The sequence below is a fragment of the Lampetra fluviatilis genome, chromosome 31 (assembly GCF_964198595.1).
Source record: "Lampetra fluviatilis chromosome 31, kcLamFluv1.1, whole genome shotgun sequence".
Lineage (NCBI taxonomy): Eukaryota > Metazoa > Chordata > Hyperoartia > Petromyzontiformes > Petromyzontidae > Lampetra > Lampetra fluviatilis.
Window position 1 is genome coordinate 4276325 of NC_136305.1, and position 19200 is coordinate 4295524.

General features: G+C 46.4%; 1 protein-coding gene across 3 annotated transcripts in view; it reads left to right on the forward strand.

Moving 5' to 3' along the window:
• The window catches only part of LOC144943469 (uncharacterized), a 33917-nt gene extending 16244 nt beyond the window's left edge, over window positions 1-17673 (forward strand). For 2 of the 3 annotated variants that reach the window (XM_078870928.1, XM_078870929.1), the window contains exons 3-7: window positions 5353-5439; window positions 8409-8509; window positions 9555-9653; window positions 11749-12195; window positions 13731-17673. In XM_078870928.1, coding sequence (XP_078727054.1) covers window positions 5353-5439; window positions 8409-8509; window positions 9555-9653; window positions 11749-12195; window positions 13731-14529 — 1533 coding nt within the window. In that variant the 3' untranslated portion in view covers window positions 14530-17673. Of the gene's footprint in view, window positions 1-2341; window positions 2540-5352; window positions 5440-8408; window positions 8510-9554; window positions 9654-11748; window positions 12196-13730 lie in introns of those variants that run through there. The other variant, XM_078870930.1, reaches the window with a different exon arrangement.
• The last annotated feature ends 1527 nt before the right edge of the window (window positions 17674-19200 follow it).

Here is a 19200-nt window from a genome sequence, read left to right on the forward strand (position 1 = left end):
ATTCGTGATTTATTCTCGAATACTCGTGCTGTGACATTTTTACTATCATATGTGACTTACAGTAAGGGTCCATGTGCTTTGGGTATTTTTTTTAAATGTGCCGGTGGTCCCATAATATGCCAGTCTGCAAAGCTGTGACCCAATTGGACAATGTTTAATGCCTTGTGTATACACACATCACGATTTGTGCTCCCCCTAGTTAAAGAAGGGCTGAATTTGTTTGTGATGCTGCGTTGGCAGTGGGTGGCCGCATGAGGACAAACAAAACACTTTATACATTCGTCAATAACGCTGTCATTGAATATGTAACAATAATTTAAACTTGTACCGTGCACAGTTTTCGCTCGCTCTCCGACAGAGAACAATCCATAATAGTTTTTTTGGGGGGTTAGATTGCGTGAATGTAATTGTGTCGCTAAACCCGCCACCACCAACCGGCACAGCCAATTAGTAAGGCTTGTCGAGTCAACGAAACGTGCCAATTCGTTACTAGTTCAGCACACCGGTGTGTTGGAGAGTTAAACCACAACATTTACAATTCGAGTACGACGTTTCGCTGGTGAATCCAACCAGTTTCATCAGGCGATTCGCTAGAATTGTGAAGAAGTCCTTCTTCAGAGGCGCGTCGAATCACAGGCAAGCGGGAATGCAGCTGCCAGATGGTGAGCCGGTGCCAAATTGCCGCCCAAGCTTTGCCGTCCTCTCTATTTAAGGTGCTCATCATCGTCATCACGATTCATGGGCAGATAGCCCGCGGGTGTCCACGACACATTTCGTCATTTGTATCCACTTTCCTCTGTCTTGTACCACCAATGTGCTTGAGTCGTGGGTCCGTCTCTCTGGCACCATTCTGTGACATGGGTGGGAAAAACACGATTTTTCCAGCGGAAGGCATCGGGTTTGTTATTTAATACAATTAAACCCGATTTCGGGGAATTAAAACCTGTTTTAATGAATACGAAACTCTGATCCAAGGCTTAGGCTGCTTCCTCGTCGGTGCTGCTATCGTACTCGGGGGGGGGGGGGCGTCGGGCACGGGGTAGTCGTAGAATGCGGCGGGCAGGTTGGTCTTGATGAACACGAGCTTCTCCTCCACAATCGTGGGCGCCAGTGAGTTCCTTCGCTTGGAATGGATGAAGCCCATCGTTGAGAAGTTGGCGAAGTGCGGTTCTGCAATTAGGACCAATTACACCGGATTTCTCCCAATCTCAGACGATCGGGTTTAATATAAAAAAATAGACAATTAAACCCGATTGTAAAAAACCCGACTGTGCCACCCTTGTTCTGTGATGTCGTCGTCTTGCCATTCTCTCTGTGAGGTCCTCTGTTTCCGGTTCCTTCCATTGTTCTTACTTTTACGTTGGTCACTCCTTATGAGTAAGGTGTTATTGGCCAATTATTTTTGTTACATGTATAAGGTATCCAGAGCACATGGAGAAACCCACACGTGTATGTATGTGTGTGTGTATATGTGGGGAGCGGTAGTGTAGTGGTTAGCGCGCTGCGCTACGAACCCGGCGGCCCGGGTTCGATTCCCGGCTCACTGCCACCCAAACACCACCTTTGACGATTATCTGAATCGGTCCTGGGCCTCCCCCTAGGTCGACTCGGCCTCAAAAGTTTAACCCGGTGTGGTGTGTAAACGTCGCCACTGGGGAGACAAAGGCGGCCGGGCGTGGTGCTGGCCACCCCACCCGGTCGTGTGCCGCTCCCGGCCTTCGTAGGTGCTTCTCGCCAACAGGACCATTGCCCCAAACGTCGCCTATCCAATGTTGCGTTTTCCCACAGGGTTATTTGTGAAGGCGAGTGTTTTTTTTAGCATAAGCCATCTCGTCAATACACAGGCGTAACTCTCAAACGCAATTCTGGGCTGTTGTGTACACGCAGTCCGGTGATCTTTAAAAAAAAGTCTGAATTTGTCGCTAACGTGAGTTAACATGCGAGCATTTCTTTTTACAAAGGCAGACATTTCTTTTTACAAACTAACGCTTTCCCCAATTGGGTCTTGTCTGGTTTTCAAAAAGTCGCCAGGCACAATAACCTGGAAGGAAGAAGTGTGCAATACTGTGCGTGGGGAAAGTCCCGAATGTGTTTCTCTAAGTGGGGGAAAAACGCGCCCCGAATTGGCAGCTGTTTCATACCACCAATGTTAAGATATCTCGGCACGTGACGAAACGAGTCTTTTTTTTCATACACACACTAGGGTGAGCATCTTTTCTTTCTGCTCGGGTGCCCAAGGGGGTGTGGTGACCGACGAATCTGGAATTCCCCTGTTTGATTCGGCTTGTAGTATTACTGAAATGTGTAAAACCCCTCGCTCTTTGCTGGTCTAGTCGGCTTGTATAGCTCTTGCGTGAGCACAGAGCAAGGATTGCCTCCCGTTGTCTTGAGTGCGGATTTGCCGTCTGGTTCTATACGTTTTTTTTCCATAGTTGGCGTTGTTTAAAATCTTAAACGAGTTGATATTCGTGAAGGAGCAGCGATGAGCTGTCGCGACCGCAGGCGCGCGTTCAACTTGGCGTTTTGGCTTGAGAGGAAGGTTTGTGCAAGATGGACCGATTGTGTGTTTTTCTCGGGATTTTTGTGCTCCGTTGTAGTTCAACAGCTTAGAACGCAACATATTGTCTGTTTATTGCTCGATTGTCCTTCCGTCCGTCGTTTGTGTGTTTTTGTGTCCTATTGTTTATTGCTGGTCCATCTGTCTTGTCAGACACTATTCATGTCTTTCTGTCCCACTCCTTTGGGGACGACCTTTTACCTACTTATGTGTGTTCCTTGTGAGCGGTGATGGAATGGTTTGTACTGCTGCGCTACGAACCCGGCGACCTGAGTCCGATTCCCGCTCACGGCCAACACCCAGTGACGATTATCTGAACCGGTCCTGGGCCTCGCCTAAGTCGACTCGGCCTCCAAAAACGTCGCCACTGGGGAGACAAAGGCGGTCGGGCGTGGTGCTGACCACCCACCCCCCGTGTGCCACAGTGCCGGCCTTCATAGGTGCTGCTCGCTAACAGCACTTGCCCCCAGTCTGTTGAGGCTACACGGACGGAGGGGATCTTTGTCTTCATTGTGCGCTTTGGCCCCTTTTAGTCGGCCATCTGTCGTAGCTAATTAATTATTTAAATACGAGGTGAGATGCCCGTTGTGAGCTACAACATTTGTGCTTCTTTTGTCACGGAGAGCTGGAGGATCCAGATTGGTTATTTATAAGTTGCAAGAAAACAGTATTGAAATTTGGTCTGTTAAAGTTGATATACATTTTTTTTTTAAATTAGAGTTCATTTAATATCTGTGCCGGTGACTCGCCCAGATGTATATTGTTGAACTTCTTTCGCACCGTACGTAGCCAACCGTTCTAATCGGAGCCACCGTCAGCAGTTGATGTTGTTTCGAATGGATTGTTTTTTTCTTCTCAGAATCACGTGAGCCATGATCTGTACGTTGAAAAATGAAGGCCTCTCCAAGCCGATGCTGTGTCTCTCATGGGTCTTGTGATGTTCTTCTGCACGCGAGCTGATTTTTATCACTCGGTCCCCGCAGTTTGATGTTGTCTCTAGTGGGTTCCACAACTAGAAATTCTAGCTCTTCATACTGTGCTCATACTAAATAATCCGGGTCCCATTTTTCAAGTCAAGATTTTGGACATTGTGGGGGCTGTCTCACCGGTTTTAAATGAAGGACCTCAATCTTGAGTGATTACATTTCTGGCTTTGCATAATTACTAATTTCTAACATTGCGCGGTTGGCTACTTTCGCTGCGAAATAATTTTAACATGCATACGATTACAAATTTTTAGATTCGAGCTTAAGGTGCTGGCTTGGAATGAACTCTTGTTTACGTTGTCACAGGATCTTTAAAATAAATGTTAAATCCAATGCTTGGGTTGTTCCACGAAAAAAATTGTGGTTGGGAATCGCACTGGTTGTTAGACTTATCATGTGCACGATATTCCATCGTCAGCCTTGATCTATCCACTGCTGGATGGAAGATTCTCCAAGCAATTGCCATCTCTCGTGGTCTCGCGTTGTAACAATAAACCTAGCGCAAGCATAGGAGTTGCTTTCATTTGCTCATTATTACAAGTGTATCCTACGAGTAATGCATATTGTTAAACATGGTCCGCATGTGTGTAACGCTCTCAGTAGGCTTGCCTTATGGTAGACTGCATTGTGAAGTCCAGCAGGGTGGCAGAGTTTAGTGTCTGTCTTCACAATGCTCATTAACATAATTGTCCTCACCTGATTCGAGGAATGTCGGGAATTTGTTTGTTTTCTATTCCAGTGCCAGGTGTCCAGAAAAATGCAGACCTTGCAGGAATTTGTGTTTTGTTTTAAAGGGCGAATTCGGTCGAGTTCTCGGAAGGTTAATTTCGGTTCAGAATCCCCCAGGCTAGATAAATATTCAGATTGTGAAAAGAGTAATTATTCTAAAGGTTTTGATATATCTATACGAAGTAATGTGTGCTCTTTGTTTAACCCAGAAAACCTTCACGGAGTCTTGAGCCACTTCCCCCCCCCGCTCCCCCCACAATGTACGCCTCGGTTACAGACAGATGATGGCCATTCGAAAGGAGAATATCACTTTTCCCTCGGTGACATGAAAAAATTGTGGATCCTATGTTTGAAAATGGACCTAATTTTATTTCGGCCTTTGTCACTGACAATTTGCATACACTTTAGAGAATGTGGTTTTTTGTTCCATGTTAGGGTTGTCATAATGTTTTATTTCACCAGGTAAGGCCCACTGAGCCATATAGCTCTTTTTCAGAAGTGACCTGGCCACAAATGATAGCTCCAACGGAGTGACCTATCAAGTGTAAATGTATCGCAGCCAAATACTCTAAATGCATATTTCTAAATGTGGAGGAAAAACCGGAGGACCCGGAGAAAAATCCACGTGATCACGGGGAAGGAGCCATGCAAACTCCAAATATACGGGCGTTAGGGTCGGGATCGAACCCACGACCTCGTGTATACCAGGCGAGGTAGTTAACATCTCGTTACCGTGGTGCCCCCGAAATAGATGGTGTCACGTGATCAGCATGCGCACTCTTGTCCAGGGATCAGAATTCACCGGTTCAAACCAATTTTGACCATTCGATGTAAAACTTTTACAACCTGAAATAATTGCTCTCGCTGCGTCTAGAAGAAGTACTTTTTCTTGTCGGCAGCATCGGATTCCATTTCCGCACTTGGTACGTGTTCGGAGCGTTATAACTCCAAGAGTGGTGGCATTTATGCCTCCATTCTTCGTTCTGTCAAATATGTGATGGACGGCGTTATGATCTGTGCGTTTTGTTTTTGAAAACCAATCATTGTTTGGATGTTGTGTGTGGTTTTTTTTCTCTCCAGGAGTTCATAACGATTCGAGTCCAGGAGCCTTTCCTGCACAACAGAGATTCATGGCGACCGTACATCAGCTATGAGATCTTCCTTCACGTAAGGCAGCTTCATTGTTTCGCCGGTAAACAATGGAGGGATTATAATCCAGCAGCTGATGGAGCAAACATTTATTTATTTTAATACGTGTAATGTTTTTACTGAGATACGCACACACACAAGTCCGGTTTAACGTGCCGGGGAGGTGGGGGGAGGGACAGAAAAACCGGCGCTTGCACAGATCTAAGGCTGGGGAAGAAAAAAATACTCTGGCCATCCAGATTAGGGGGTCCTCTGGTGGGGGTAGGGGGGGGAGATAATAACCAACATTCGAGGGCAGTGGTTCTTCTTAACCTGGGGTGCACGCACGCCTTGGGGGTGCGAGATACAAATGATCGAAGTTAACCAAAAAAACCTCTCTTATGGAAAATACAGTACAACTACTTTGTTTCATCAAACCCTACGTCTTTATTGACGTAATTTTTTTTTTACGATTGAGAACTAAAGTGGTGGAGGCTGCAGTCAAGGTGAACAACCACTGTTCTAGGGGTAGATCGGGTGTGGGAGGGCGGTGACGAAGGGACACACGACAAATCACGTGACATAAATGCTGCTTTATGAGATGGGGTTACTACTTCTCCATTCTGGGCCCATCCACTCTCAACTCACAAAGGGGAAATGTGGCGGGGGGGGGTTAGGGAGGGGGTGGATGGAGCATTTTTAATGACTGACATGATAACGAGCGTGATGGTTGCGCAGTACGATACAACTCAACGTGGATTTACACGTTGCCTAAATGAAACGGGATCTCGGTTTTTACATGAGGTGTGGTGTGAGTCTTGTGGGCTTTACATTTTTGTTGGGGTTTGAGTTGCCTTGGTCTAATGGTTCCTTCCTGTTGGTTTTGTCATTCGTAGCCAAACCATGAAAATACGTCGCTGAAATGGCTAAAAAAAATAAACTATCTGCATTGTTGTACACTAAAAAGACTTAATTTCTCACTGAATATTTTCCGTGTCGCTGGTCGGCTGGAAGTGGCCACATGATGATGACTAGTGGGTCAATCCATGTAGCGTGAGCTGTACTGGATGTGGTGTGCCGAGCGTGGAAATATTTTCTGTCTCATTTGACGCAGGACATACATATCGAGCCGAAATGAAGCCCTTGTAGTAATGTAACAATTTATTTTTTAACTTTATTGTTAAGATGATGATGATGATACGGGCATCAAGTCAACGCATGTAACAATCGATTAGAGACGATTAATTAAACTTATAATGGTAATGTTAGTTTCAGGTCTAATGGAACAAACAAGACGGGAAATTGGATGGAGACTGACAATTTCAAATGACAAAACGACAATTGTTTCCCAAAATTGTGAAGTGTCTGGAACCTCGATTGCGAATTAATTCCTTTTGTCCTGACGATCACAAATAATCATCTGGAATTGTATTTTTTTTTTATTTTGTTCTGACGGTCAGTCATCCCAACGATGAAATAAAATCATCCAGCATAGTCATCACGAATGGATCCTCCTCCATACCCTTGTGTAGAATTTACAACAACTGCGGGGATTAATATTCTTATGGTTCCACCTGAAAACGGAAGCTTGTGTTGCCTCCGAAACGTCGTGGTTTAATTGAGTTGTTTTCATTTCTTTTATTTTTTACCTACGTGACTTTACCGAAAAAAACGAAGAGTATGAATCCTTGCAGTCACGAAAGCCTCAAATGTAGAATTCATATTCTTGGTTTTTTCGGTAAAGTCACGTAGACGGGAAATAAAAATATAAAACAATGAAACAAAAAAACTTTACCGAAAGAACCAAGAATATGAATCCCCGCAGTCACGAAAGCTTTAAATCAAAATTTAACTGCAGGGATATTTTAAACTTAACTGGTCCGGGCGAATCGGCGGTCGAGCGAGTGGCTTTGCGCACACTATCGGAAGGTTGCGTCTAGAAATCGTGTTTGGTTAGAGTACAACTTAATAGCAAACTCAATAGTAATTGTGGTCTGGATACACTCGCCCTTGAGCGTAGCAACGTGGACTTCCCATCACTGGCTTCAGGGCTGGAAACGGGAGATGAGCACCGCCTCAATGCTCATTTGAGCTGGAAATCCACAATTTTTTGGTTAATACTTTGTCAATCAATTGCATTCGAATCGTAAAAAATAAAACCTCGATCTCACGCACACGACCATGCACGTGTCATTAAAGGAATATATTTCATGCTGGATGTAATTACCAGCGAAACGTACTCAAATTGAAAATGTTGTGGATTTACTCTCCCACAATTGGCTGTGTTGGGTGGTGGAGGGTTTCGACACATTTATGCTTACGCGATCTAACCCAAAAGCCTTTATTATGAATAATATTGGTCGCGAAAGCCTACGTGTTAGACTGAAAACCCACACCAATTACAATTCAAGCAGTGATGTTTGGCTGGCGATTAAAACAACCAGCTAAATCAGGTGACTGCCAGAATTGTGGAGAAGTACTACCTGCAACGTTTAAAAAACACAGCGCAAAAACAAATGCGATAGGAAAACCCGTGGAACGCGACGATTATGTGGGTTTTACTCTCCAACACTCCGGTGTGCTGAACTAGTAACTAATTCATAATTAAAATTTAGAATGCGCATTCTATCCTAGGATTCCAATGCGCAACGCATGAAAAGCAGGAAACAAAAACAGAAGCAGGGCAACCGACCAAACTAAAGAGGGAAGGCCACTTTAAAGACAAACCTGGCTATAGGTGGCCGTGTCGGGTTTAACGTTGTGGCCGAAACGTCGAGAGAATTGTATTTTATGATGTTTTATTTTTATTATTTCCCTTCTACATGACTTTACCGAAAGAACCAAGAAGATGAATCCCTGCAGTCACGAAAGCTTTAAATCGAAAAATAAGACACATTTATATTTACGCAATCTAACCCAAAAAACGTTCATTATGGATTATATTGGTCGTGAAATCCCTACTCCTACTGCGTGTTAAACCGACTTCGTCCCTTTTTTGGTGCGTGCAGACGAACAGCATCAGCTTCACCCGCAAGACGTCGCGCGTGCGGAGGCGCTTCAGCGAGTTCGTGTGGCTACGCCAGAAGATGATGAAGAACGCGTCCATGATGTAAGCGATGCAGCTGCCGTGATGTTACGGTACAACCTTCCTCGGAAGCCGCAGTAATGCTGGGTGATGGTGGGTGGTGGGGGGGGATCCTAACGGGAGGCATATTTCGGCATACTCTTAAGTATTAAATAATGCTTCGTGAAGTAATTTCCGTTACATTTATACGCAGTTAATAACGAAGGATTTTTTAAAATCAAAATGCGTAGGTTTTTGTAGACGATATCGTGAGTTGTGATAGATTTTTTTTGAGTTGGGCCAATTAATGAATGAATTTGGTTAAATTTGTTGTCGTTGGAGGCCTGACGTGAGTTAATGGTCACGGTGTGCAAGCGTTCTAACGTGTTCACGGGTCACCCGAAACAACTTTCGCATCCAAGTTTAATTGACGTTTGATAACGTAACAATGCTTGACAACTATTTAACGGCAATTTTTTTTATCTCTCCCGGAATACGGATTAATCAGAGTCGCTTACTATCGAGGTGAAAGGCTGAGGTTCACTGGATGTGTAATAACTGCGGGTTTTTTTTACGTCGTGGGTGAAGTGTGTTTTTTGTTTTTTCTGTGAATTAAATGAGAAAAATAACGTTAACCGGAGGACACATTACACAACATGTGATGTACGGGGCAACGGATTATTGCCAAGTTCCATACAACAGATGAGCACGGTGTGTATTCACAGCTTTATAATTGCTTGTGCACGCACACAAACGTTGTTTTTGGGTCGGAGAACTTCTGTTTTGTATTTTTTTGTTCTTTCCTTTGGTTTGTTTCGGGTAGAAACTCTGCCTGGCGCTCAACTCTGGACCACTAGGGTTAAAGAGTTTTGAGAGATGTAACTGTGCGTAGCTAGTGGTGTGATGTAGTGATGTGGCTATGGGGTGGAGGGGGAGTGGTGGGGGGTTGCAGTGGGGGGGGAGGAGGCCAGTGTATTGACCATGGCCGATGATGATTGTTAGCCATTGTTCACTTGCAGGAGATCCTTACAGCGTAATGTTTTGTTTGACAATGTCCCGATCGTTTTCACTTTTTTATCTTTCGCATCAGAACTGTGCCGCGTCTCCCCCCGAAGGACCTGTTCTTCAACTGCTGGTGCGATGACGAGATCGAGGAGCGGAGGAAGGGCCTCCAGACTTTCCTCAACAAGTGAGTGTCGTCTGCGTGGTCACGCTTTGTCAGCTGCTTGATGATTGTTGGTGCTGTGGGTGGGGGGGGGAGGTTCCGCCAAATCGGATTATAGGTCACCGACTAGACAAGGGGTCGGCAACCTGCCGCTCTGGAGCTAGTGTGGTGGCTCTTTGGGCTGCCCCCTTGCTGCTCTTTGGCTTCCCCCCCTTGTGACTCTTTGGCTGCCCCTCCCCCTTGCGAATCTTTGGCTGCCCCCCCCCCTTGTGAATCTTTGGGCTCGCCTCTTTCAGCTCTTTGGCTGCCCATCTCCCTTGCGAATCTTTGGCTGTCCCATTGCGACTCTTTGCCTGCCCCCCCTTGTGGGTCTTTGGCTGCCCCAACCCCCCCTTGCGGCTCTTTGGATGCCCTCCTTGCGGGTAGCCGTTTAACCAAAAAAAAACCCGTAGATGTCGAACGTAATTTTACGTGAAGACTTAATGATTAAATATGTCAGGGGAATGGGTTACTGTGGAATGTCTTGGTTACAACAAAACGTACAACAGCTGAACTGTAATGTTAAATAATAACTAAGGGAGGTAAAAATTATATGGACGGTTTATTCCATCACCTATTTTGTTTATTTCGTTCAGAATAGCATTCGTCATCTGCTGTACGCCTACTGCTGTGTTTGAGTACGTGTACAAGTGGCTCTGCTTGTGATGCAAACTATTTTGGCCAAGGACTAAAACAACAAAAAATGGCTCCTCTTCGAAAGGTTGCCGACCCATGACCTAGAATCTACCTTCTCCTGCTTATGCAGTGCGAGAACTTTTATTTTTATCAACATTTGACTGGGGAATGTGATCATAGATGCCTGTCCATGCAGAGTTGTGGTACAAGTACGGAAGGTCCCATGTGAATATGTACCGTGCTCACGGTCCTGTTGTTTAGTTGTTAATATTAATTCTTGATTGCTCACTCGGCACCGGGTTTTTAACAACGCCTCCAAATCATCGGCGTGTTACTCTCGTGATGACGTGCTCCGAATCCTACACAAAACGCGTTACGTTTTTGCTCGCAGTCCAATGGTGGGGGGGTGGGTTGGCGAACCGCGTTGTGTTGCCCGGCAAACTTGAGTTTTCGATGCCAGAGTGTGCAGGTGCTGGGTGGATTATGGCTACCACATTGCAGGGTCATGACAGATTTACCGCTTTGGTTAGTGGGAGAGCGCGGGGAGGTCTTTATCAATATGTAGTGTTGTAAAGGACGGACTTCTAAACTTCTTTATGGCACACACTGTTTATTGTCTTAATACACAGTCCCTATCACACAAAGGGGTATATGGTCCCCTCACCCGTTACCCTGAGGAGGTACAGCCTCCGGACCTTGTACAGCTCCACACTCACGCTTAGCTCCTAGTCTAAGGAGGTACAGCCTCCGGACCTTGCAGGCTATCTAATCTCCCTGCTATCCCAGCGTCCTCTGGCTGGACCTAGGGGATCTCCCCCCGACCACTGGTTACTCTGAGCCCTAGCCCGGATAAGGGCTGGAGGGCTTGGTCCAGGGTCCTAGATGTCTTCGGCCGACTTGGGTCTTCGTGTAGCAGAACTGGCCAAGAGCTCTCAGCGCTCCGGCTTTTATACCTGTTCGTGGCCGGGTTGTCCAATCCGCGGCCACCTTGTGGAACCCTCCGATTGGTCCTTCCCAATCTGGCGTTTGGATCCTATTTCACCCCATTTGACCCTGACCGTTTGATTGAGCGGGAAAACCTTGTTTACGATCCGCTCTCTCACAGCTTGCGAACAGCGAGTAGTTATCACCACTACAAATACATGATGACGATGATTTAAATATGAGTCGCTGTCCGTTCCCACCACCCCAATAGGTTAATGCCTTGGTGGATTTTGCCTTGTAGAATGAGGATGGTTTAGTTTTATTTGTATGTTTTTGGCTGATTTGTTTACCTTTACTTTGCACTCCTAGAGTGTCTTGGTATTGTTTGCTGTTGTAACGTTCTTACCCGCCGCCACTGCTGGACATCTTTGAAAAAAATATTTTCTAGCTCATCGCATTCCTCCGATATAAACACGTGATTCTGATTCGCTAACACCCCACCCCCCGTCCCCTGCCGCAGGGTGGTGGAGATCGCCCCTCTGCTGGCCGACAGCCTGCTCCACCTGTTCCTGCAGAGCGCGCTGAGCCGCCAGGAGATGGAGGGGTGCGCCATGGGCCGGACGCCGTACTCTGTGTCGCAGGCCGTACGCTTCCGGTGCGGCGTTCCCGGCCACGACGGAGACGACGGCGAAGGCGGCGCCACGGTGGCCATCGTGCCCCTCAAGAAGTGGCAGGTGCTCGAGTACGGGGACTGGTTCGTCATCGAAGAGCTCGAGCCATTCGAGTTCCCGCCGAGCCACCCGCTCGAGGTGGTGGAGGAGGAGGAGGAGCAGGAGGAGAAGAAGCAGGAGAAGGAGGTGGAGGAGGAGGAGGAGAGGGACGAAGCGATAGAAGACGACGACGAGGATGATGAAGATGGCACTGCAGTACCCATTGTTAAGAAGCGTTCGACGCAGAAGGACAGAAGGTAATAATGACGATGACGACGACGATGCTTGTTTTTTCAGCCAATTCGGTTGGAGCACTCTTTCAACATGACTTGCAATCGTAGGGTTGCGAGTTCAAATCCCAGTTGTGTGTCGACTAATATTATTATATTTTTAAATCCTTTATATTAAGTTCACTTGCTTGCTTGCGCGCTTACGACCGTGCAAATCTTTCGGTCGTTTTTTAACCCACTTCCCGTGATCCAATCGAGCTGACATTTTGCACAGACTCGTTGTGCGTGACAATTTATTTTCGTGAAATTTTTTTTCCAAAATTTTACACTTTTTAGGTAAAATGTTTTTATATTTAATTACCAATTGCTTAATGGTGGCAGGCAATCATCTGACCCATAGGTGGCAGCCATCTCAACCCAGAGGACGAGAGGACTCTAGCCGCCCGTTTCAAAGACCAATGTGGGCTGGGTTGTGGCCCATTGAACACGCATATAAAGGATTTATAGTGAAAAACTTTGTTTTTACGGGTTAATTTTTTATTATTGTTAAGTCACTGCTCGAGGAAGCCCTAACCCACGCCGTGTCGGTCACGGGTGGTTGTTTGACCGCACTTCACCTGCTGCGAGCGATTTATCTGAATTGGTGCTCTCCCCCCCGCCCGTTCTTTTAACGACTTGCACTGAACCGGCATGGTAAAGTATGGTCAAACACCCCCCCCCCACTCCACATAACCGACGATGTGGCTTGGGGGGAGGCCTTCATCTAGCAGCGGATTAACGAAGGCCTCGTGAATTGTTACAAGTCGCGGTGGCGAGATGAATCGCATTATCATGTGAAGCATCACGTGTGAGGTCATAGGAACTAAGTGACGAGAGAATGTGGAAGGGGAAGTCGTGTGCATGCTGATAGTGTGACACCATCTGTTTCGGGGCGCCACGGTGGCGAGATGTTACCTAGCTCACCTGGTGTACAGGAGGTCGTGAGTTCGATCCTGACCTGACGCCTGTATATTTGGAGTTTGCGGTGTCTCTCCCCGTGGTCGCGTGGATTTTTCTCCGGGTCCTGCGGTTTTTCCCCTCCACGTTTAGAGTCGACGTACGTTTTGGATGATTTTGCTACTGCTAGAAATTTGCAGACGATAAAGCCGCCTCGTTGAGCTATCATTTGTGACCAGGTCGCTTCTGAAAAATGGGCTACATAGCTCATTGAGCCTTGTCTGGTAAAAGAAAGAATGTCTTCTTGGTTCTTTCGGTGAAGTCACGTAGAAGGGAAATAATAAAATAATAAAAATAAAATAATTCTCACGACGTTTTGGCCACAACGCAAGCAGCCGTCCTCAGGTGAAGAACAGGTCTGTCGGCTGCTTGCGTTGTGGCCGAAACGTCGTGAGAATTATTTAATTATGTTTTATTTGTATTATTTTATTATTTCCCTTCTACGTGACTTTACCGAAAGAACCAAGAAGATGAATCCCTGCAGTCACGAAAGCTTTAAATCGAAAAGAAAGAATAGTTGGGCTCCGTTTGTGATTGTTGCGTCCGGCCCTGTCTGTCCGTCTCAGCGCCAGCAGCTGCTCCAGCGGCGTCTCCGTGGACAGCGTCTCCAGCAGCTGCAGCCCTCCGGCTTTGCCAGGCGGCGGGGAGGCCACGACGAGACGGGTGGCGCTCGGGCTACAGCCACGGGAGGAAAACGTCCGTGGCGACGGCGATGGTGGGGACGACGACAACAACGGTGGCGGCAGTGGAAATGGCGACATTGGCGATGGTGGTGACGTTAGCAACGTCGGCGACAGCAGCGATGGTGGAGACGTTGCCGATGTTGGCGATGGTGGCGACGATAATGCCGGCGACGATGGTGAAGTTGGCGACGTTGGTAAAAGCGATGGTGGAAACGGTGACATGGGCAATGTTGGCAACAGCGATGGCGGCGGCAACGACGACGACAACAACGGTGGCGGCAGTGGAAATGGCGACATTGGCGATGGTGGTGACGTTAGCAACGTTGGCGACAGCAGCGATGGTGGAGACGTTGCCGATGTTGGCGAGGGTGGCGACGATAATGCCGGCGACGATGGTGAAGTTGGCGACGTTGGTAAAAGCGACGGTGGAAACGGTGACATGGGCAATGTTGGCAACAGCGATGGCGGCGGCAACGACGACGACAACAACGGTGGCGGCAGTGGAAATGGCGACATTGGCGATGGTGGTGACGTTAGCAACGTTGGCGACAGCAGCGGCGACAACGATGGTGATGCCGATGGGTCGGAGCCAGCGGAGAGTTCTCCTGAAAACCGTGACCACGGTGAATCGGTCGACACGAGCGACGGCACGGTGTCCGGGAACGCCGCCTCGCTGCTTTGAGGAGTGCGACTGTGTCCATGGGAGAGAGCCGGGCCCTTGCTCTGCTACTCCTGTGCTTGTTGTTGTTGTGCTGTTGTTGTTGTTGTGCTGTTACCGCTGCTATTGTGCTTTTCTCTAGGGCTGCCGCGATGTACGTTGCCGTTTAACGCCCGCGAACAATCTGGTTGGCAGGGTGTCGTTGCATCGCGATTGTCGCTGCACGTGATGGTTTTTTTTCCTTCTTAAATGTTTTCGTGACGAAATATTTACGGAACAAAAAAAACCCAAAATTATTAAATTTGGAAATAAACGCGGTGTAATTTTCCCCCTTCAAAAAAAAGAATCCAAAGTAGCTCATGGTATAGAGAATTGGCTTTATCGCTTTCGCAGTTACTCAGATTAAATCGTGTGATTGATAGCATATGCGGGTTACAAGCATATTAGATTGTAAAGTTGTAATCGTTTAAATTACTCGTCACAACCGCTTTCATTATTGCGCCCGTAATGTTACCAAACTTCTCAAGAGTGCAATTTTTTTTGCCTAGTCCCCTGGGGGCAGGCTTGTATTATGTAAACTGCAGATGAATATACTTTAATTCATCTTTTTTTTCCCCACTGGAAGCACAGCAATGCAAAAAAACCACAATCAAAAATTAAATCTCCAAATTTATGGGAATCCGATATCGAAATCACATCGTGAAATTTGATCTCGTATCGTGAGAAAATATAAATATATAGCGGCAAGCCCTAGTTATGTACCCCCGGGGTCTATTTAACAGGGACGGAGTGAAGTGGGAGGGGGGGTAGACCAAACCGCCGCGCCGGTTACGATGTTGAAGAAGCAAGCTGCGCGAGGTTGCATCGCTGTCAAAAAAAAACCCGCTGTGGACTAAGTACGTTTTTGGGTCTGGATGCGTGTCCGTGTCCGCATGGCTTGTCGCTCGCACAGCCAACACCGTCCGCGTCCGCATATCTCACACGCCTCCGATTAGCGCGGGTGGCGGATAGAAGTTTCAACGTACGCACAAGGGAGGGTTTGTTTTTGTGAATTTTAGCTGCATGCTGTTTTACTTACGGTGTTTTTAATGTTGTTCTTGATCGTTATAATGTTTGGTGCTGGAGACTACGCCGCTGCCGTGAGCAATGCAAGTCCGAGATGAATGTTTACACTTGAAAAAACACACTATTCCTATTGGCGTTAAGTGATATTAACAAAAAAAATAAGGATTGGTGATTTAAATTAGTTGTTTTTTTAAATTAAAATTGAAAACGACGAAGATTTGTTTCATTTCAGACACCGATACTACGCTTGAATAGGTCGTGTTTTTGTTTTCTCACGTAAACCTCACCCAATGCGTACGTTCTGTTTAAAGCGAGCGTGATTGCATAATCATCGCACGGTTACCGTTTTTGAAGTAAGATTTCAAAAGCTTGGTCTTACATGTTTACACTTCTGTTTTTTCCCCCTTAATGTATGCGTGACCTCGTGTAAAGTGTCTAACTTAATATAAATTAGTTGTTTTTCATAGCTTGAAGACACTGTTGTAACTTTGCTGTAGATAATAGTTTGTGATTGTGATAGTACTAACGTCATTAGCTGTAGTTTTGGTTTTACCACTTAAGTTTTAGGAAGTAGAACACATTTAGACCCTGCCGGGGGTAACTTGGCAGCATTATATTATTACCTAAAAAGGGAAATAACTGTCGCAACAAAGCAATGCAAGTCTCTGTAATATGTTGGTTAATGGACCGTTGTTAAACCGATGTGAAATGCAAATGTTTTTTTTCCCCTACACAAATACTTTGCAAAAATTGTCTCGAGTACCATCATGGTGTGCCAAAGCCCTGCTCGAGTATTCTCAGAATGTCTTTCTCTTTGCGCCATTTCGTGTTTCGACCGCTGCTCGGCCACCGCGTCGCGTAGCGCTACACGACGGGCTCCTCGGGTGCTCCGCCAAGTGCGCTGCACTTCCGATCCCAGAGAGGAGGAGGAGGAGGCTCGTTTCTATCCGACGGGTTTCCACCGCAGTCTGGTCGGCAGGTTGCCGTGTTGGTGGGGTTCAAGTGTGGGCGCGCCGTACTCACACCGCTTCCCAAAGGTGTCTGCGCAGTGTGGAGAAGTAGGCCAAGTATCCTCTACAAGGGGGTCTCTAGAGCTCACTCCAGTGGGCGAGGCCCTTCTGCACGCAGTAGCTTGTACAAACAAATCCATTGCTGTTCTTGGTTCTTTCGGTAAAGTCACGTATAAGGGAAATAATAAAATAATAAAAGTAAAACATAATACGACGTTTCGGCCACAACAGCATCATTGAGACGCTGTCTTTCCGACAGACCTGTTCTTCACCTGAGGACGGCTGCTTGCGTTGTGGCCGAAACGTCGCGAGAATTAGTTAATTATTAATTATTATTTTATTATTTCCCTTCTACGTGATTTTACCAAAAGAACCAAGAAGATGAATCTCTGCAGTCACGAAAGCTTTAAATCGAAATCCATTGCTGTTACCTTTTATACCCAACAAAGTAAAATCGTGTTGCACTGCGAGTCGCAGGCCCCCGGCCCCCACCCCCAGGTCTCGCAATCGAACTCTGATTTCCTGCCGTTTTAGATTTTTAAGCGTCGAACATTGAACGTCACGGAAAACTTGACGCAAGAAAGAATCTACCTCTTTGACCCCGGATGGGGGGGGCGGGGTTTGACACGGCGTGGAAACGTGCGTTGCCAAATGACACACACGGTGTGCAAGCAGATGGTCTTGCCTCCCCACGGACAGGGGCGGTCTGTGACTTGCCTTATTTTCCCTTTGCTCAAGAGTTGATACATTTGCGCTGTTCAGGTTCAGAAGCAGATTGTGGCGCGGTTTGGGATGTTAATTGGGATCGTGCCTCCTCCTGTCCCTTTGATTTGCATCACAAGCGAAGTGCCTAAGCGTTCATATTTAACAAAAAAAGTGTGGCGTTCATTTTGAGTACAGGTGCTATGGTGTGTGTGTGTGTGGGGGGTATAACTGATGTTAGGGAATCAAGTGATGTATGCCAACTTCGTTATACACTGTTGCGTCGACTGTCACAACAACAGCGCTGAGGTTTCATTTTGTTAATCTGGTGGTGTATGCTGTGATCCACCCGTTCACTGCGTTCAATATTGTGCTGGCCAAATAAAGGCAAACTCAGGTTTTCAATTTGAATTAGTTCTGTGTGTTTTTTTGTCGTGTTGTATTTTCGTGTGCGTATTGTCGCGATAGCATTTGGAGGCGCGGACATTGGCGGTGTGTGAGTTGGTGCAGAGGTTTCGAGCAACGAGCAGGGGGACGGCTGTGAGATATCCTGGGTTCGAATCCATGAATCCGCCAATTAATAAAGCAGTGTCTCCAAGTGTCGTGAATTGTTGGTCTGAGCCAAGTCACCAATTTCCCTGCACACGAATGAAAAGCACCACCATTTAAATTGTATTTTGTGCTTGATTTATCGAAATTTACACTTTATAATGAAAATATCCGCTTGACTCGTGTGAAGAACCTGGCTCAGGTGGCAGAGCGGGTGGGAAAGTGCCTCTTTATTGTGCGTACCAGCGGTCCCTGGTAGCTCTGTGATCTCTACTTCCGTGGGCCGGTCTCTGAACACCGAACGATTGAAATGCTCTTGCGAGAGATGGGGGGTCGTACTTTGTCGAATGGCATGACGCTGATTACAGAATAGGGATACAATTGGGGGATTCATTCTTTTTAAGGTCACATTGAAAACACGTTCCTTCGGAGTGGGCAGGTAGGAACTTTGTTGGACAGCGCATTCGTGCACGAAAGACAAATATGCACGACAGATAAATAATCCCTGATGGGCAGTGTGGAACCTACTCTTAGTTCTTTCGGTAAAGTCACATGTAAAGAATGAAATTAAAATGAATAAAAAAATAAAAACAATAAAATCACGACGTTTCGGAGGCAACACAAGCTTCCGTCTTCAGGTGAAACTGTCACAGCTAAATATCTGTATCAAGACAATACTTGGAGTTGAGTAGTTTGGAAATATTCCGAGAAGGTTTACAATATCAGAGAAAACCAGAACGGATGGAGCAACAGTCTATCGTCCTATAGCTTCAGATGCCCCTAAGTGTGCAGTCGTGTGTGTGTGTATGTGCACGAATTGACAACTCGTTAGGATCACTCTGCCACGGTGTAGATCAAGAATGCAATGCAGCCGTGCCCGATTAGCACCGTTGGCTACGTACGGTGCGAAAGAAGTTCAACAAACATACATTGCCTTGTTGAGGCTTGACAGACACCTGCACTTGATTGTTATTCTGATATATTTTTTCACGAATAGGAGTGATCACCGTTTTTTTCTTCATTTAATGTGCTATGAATCAGGGCTATTGCCCGAAACGTCGCCTATTACATAGAGCAATGATATTATAAAAAAAAAACACAAGTAGCCTTGCAATTAAAATTACAAACACTTGCATCATTAATTAAGCTGTCACATGTAAAATGTTGATTGTGTGCATCGCTCGCAAATTCATCATCATCATGGTTAATTATGACGTACAATGAAGAGGGTGGAGGAGGGGGCGATGGAGGAGGAGGGTAGAGAGATAAAAAAAAACCGGTTCGGATATCACTCGTCGTGAGCCGGGAATCGAACTGGTGTGGCCAGAAAAAAAACACATTCCTCCTGCGGAGGGAGCTGGTAGGAACG